The following is a 2280-nucleotide window of genomic DNA, read 5'->3' on the forward strand; positions in this document are numbered from 1 at the left end:
TGGAAGTGTTAGTTTCGTGCAGTGATTACTTCAAATCATGCTTATAAATGGTTGCCTCGTCTAAATGAAATGATTTGTAGGTTAATATGTATATAGTACTGTGGGGTAAGATGGATACCGTTAGCTTATAATATCCCATATTTTCTGATCGCGTTTTTAACAATTAACAGCCCTATTTTAGACCCGTGAGGATGCGGTTATGAAATTTAGTAATGTTTTTAGTCTACCACCAAATGGGACGATAAAAGAGAATGAATACATGCACCATCTTACCCCAGTCTAATATAAGTTGCAACAACGACCTCATGCGGCCATACATGCTAAATGATGTGAGTGATATTGTTGAAAGAATAAATGAATGTTTGCCCTCTAATGTGGCAAGGCGAATAAAGGGGTATAAGAGAAGTTTCCCACTCATGCACCGTGTGCAAGTTTACGTGTAAAACAAGTGATTTTTAAAGAGCTTTTAGGGAACTGAGAGCCTTTCTAATTTTTTTCAACTTTCATTTAAAATATTTGCACACTAACACACTTACAGTAGCAAATGCAACCGACATCCCTACAAAATTACTAAATCGACTATCAGGCATTTTTGTTTATAGTAATCTCTGTTGCGTGTCTCGCCGTAAGACCTCACTCATATAGAACACTATGATATGTCGAGTTCCACTTTATATGCGAAGTTGTGCTTAGCGGTATTCGTACAACAATTATCAATGGTATATGGTGGGGTAATGGGCCAAATCTGGCTTAGATCCCAAATCCCCCACAAGAACCTTACCCACATAGAGTATAGAGTATAGAGTACAGGTGCCCTGATTTCCTCACGACATTAATAGGAATCTGTTGAAAATCTGTTAAAATAAGTCACCTGCGGTTCTGGTTGGCTTCGATCCCTCACTTGCGGATCATGAGGAACAATACTAGGCGTATGTATGGATGACATTGATGAGACCGTTGACGTCGAAGATTCACTTTCAACATCTTCTTCAAGGGATCTAGGGTCAACTCTCGCAGGATTGTATGGAGTGATCGAAACATCGTTCTCGGAGGATAAAGAAGAGCTGTCGGAGTCCTCCATTGAGGATCCATGGTCCACTCTTACCTCTGCGTACGGTTCAATATGCTCAGTATCGCTTGATGAGGAGGATCTTTCGTCTAAGCTGCGTTTTTGAAACGAGATGTGTCGCTTTGCGTTGTTGTCTTGAGTATTAAAATGACTTGATGGTTGGTTGTCGGTTGTAACAATCAGAGCTCTAGGCTGTTGAAAAATATGAATAAAAAAAGATATAGTAGGTTGGAGTTAGATGGGCCATGACTTTGATATAGTGAGGTGGGGGAAGTTGGGACACATTTCAACTCTATTTTCTCGTCCAATGTGGTAGTAAACAAGAATCTTTCAAGGAATTATAAAACTATGAGCTCAAGAATCCTATAGACCGTTTTTTCGTTGTTAACTGTTTAAAATACGATCAGGATATTCGGATATTATGTGCTAAAGGCGTCCCATCTTCTCCTACCCTACTATATTATATGACTCTAAAATAGATTATTTGGATATATAGGAAAATATGTTATAACTATCCACCCATATTACCCAACAGTACTATATAGTAACAAAGTCTTGGGATGTGTTTTATTAATTATAAAATTCTGCTAAACCACAAACATTTAAAAAAAAAAAGAAACTCCGTACCTCTAGTGCGAGACGCTTTGTCTGTGTTGTATGTCCTGTTGTCGTACCTTTTTTTCGCTGCGCGTGTTTGTTCTTGTATGTTTTTCCTTTTAACTGTTCGACTGGTAGTTTCCTGTGGTAGAAATGTTGTAAAAAAGCTTTAAACTTTTACTAGCATAAAATGCATGTTTGGTAGTGTGGTAGCTTTGTATAAATGAATGAATTTAAATTGATAAAATCAAATGCTTTGATATGGTTAAACTTAATTTTCTTAGCTATACGTATTTCGTATCGCTTGAATGTTATTTTTTACAAGAATTATCCAATTTTATGAACACTAGACCAGGGCCAGATTGAACTAATTTAATAAAAAATTTTACCATTGATATTTACTAAACTGGGGGAAGATGGGACACCTGTTTTCTCGACTTATTTTGTAGTAAACTAAGAACATTCAAAGAAATGTAAAACTGTATCCTCACGACTCCGATAGACCGTTGTTAATTGTTTGAAACACGATCATATTATGTACCAAAGGTGTCCCGTCTTTCCACCATATTATAGTAAGAGTTATGTTAACTTAAAATGATTTAAGGTACTTACTT

The 2280-nt window shown here is 36.6% G+C and overlaps 2 protein-coding genes across 3 annotated transcripts in view; both read right to left on the reverse strand.

The window, feature by feature from the left end:
- Nucleotides 1–1810, reverse strand: part of LOC101242366 — a 12398-nt gene extending 10588 nt beyond the window's left edge. Inside the window, exons 1-2 of one of the 2 annotated variants that reach the window (XM_026839087.1) lie at nt 1697–1804; nt 872–1261 (exon numbers count right to left, since the gene is read on the reverse strand). The gene's annotated coding sequence lies outside the window, so the exon portion shown is untranslated. Of the gene's footprint in view, nt 1–871; nt 1262–1696 lie in introns of both variants that reach the window. The other variant, XM_026839086.1, reaches the window with a different exon arrangement.
- The window catches only part of LOC100187263 (nucleolin 2-like), a 3824-nt gene extending 1962 nt beyond the window's left edge, over nt 1–1862 (reverse strand). Inside the window, exons 1-2 of the mRNA XM_026839068.1 lie at nt 1848–1862; nt 872–1261 (exon numbers count right to left, since the gene is read on the reverse strand). Of these exons, the coding sequence (XP_026694869.1) occupies nt 872–1261; nt 1848–1862 (405 nt within the window). The remainder of the gene's footprint in view (nt 1–871; nt 1262–1847) is intronic.
- Between the last annotated feature and the right edge of the window lie 418 nt (nt 1863–2280).

This window comes from Ciona intestinalis, unplaced genomic scaffold, assembly GCF_000224145.3.
Source record: "Ciona intestinalis unplaced genomic scaffold, KH HT000150.2, whole genome shotgun sequence".
NCBI classification, from domain to species: Eukaryota; Metazoa; Chordata; class Ascidiacea; order Phlebobranchia; family Cionidae; genus Ciona; species Ciona intestinalis.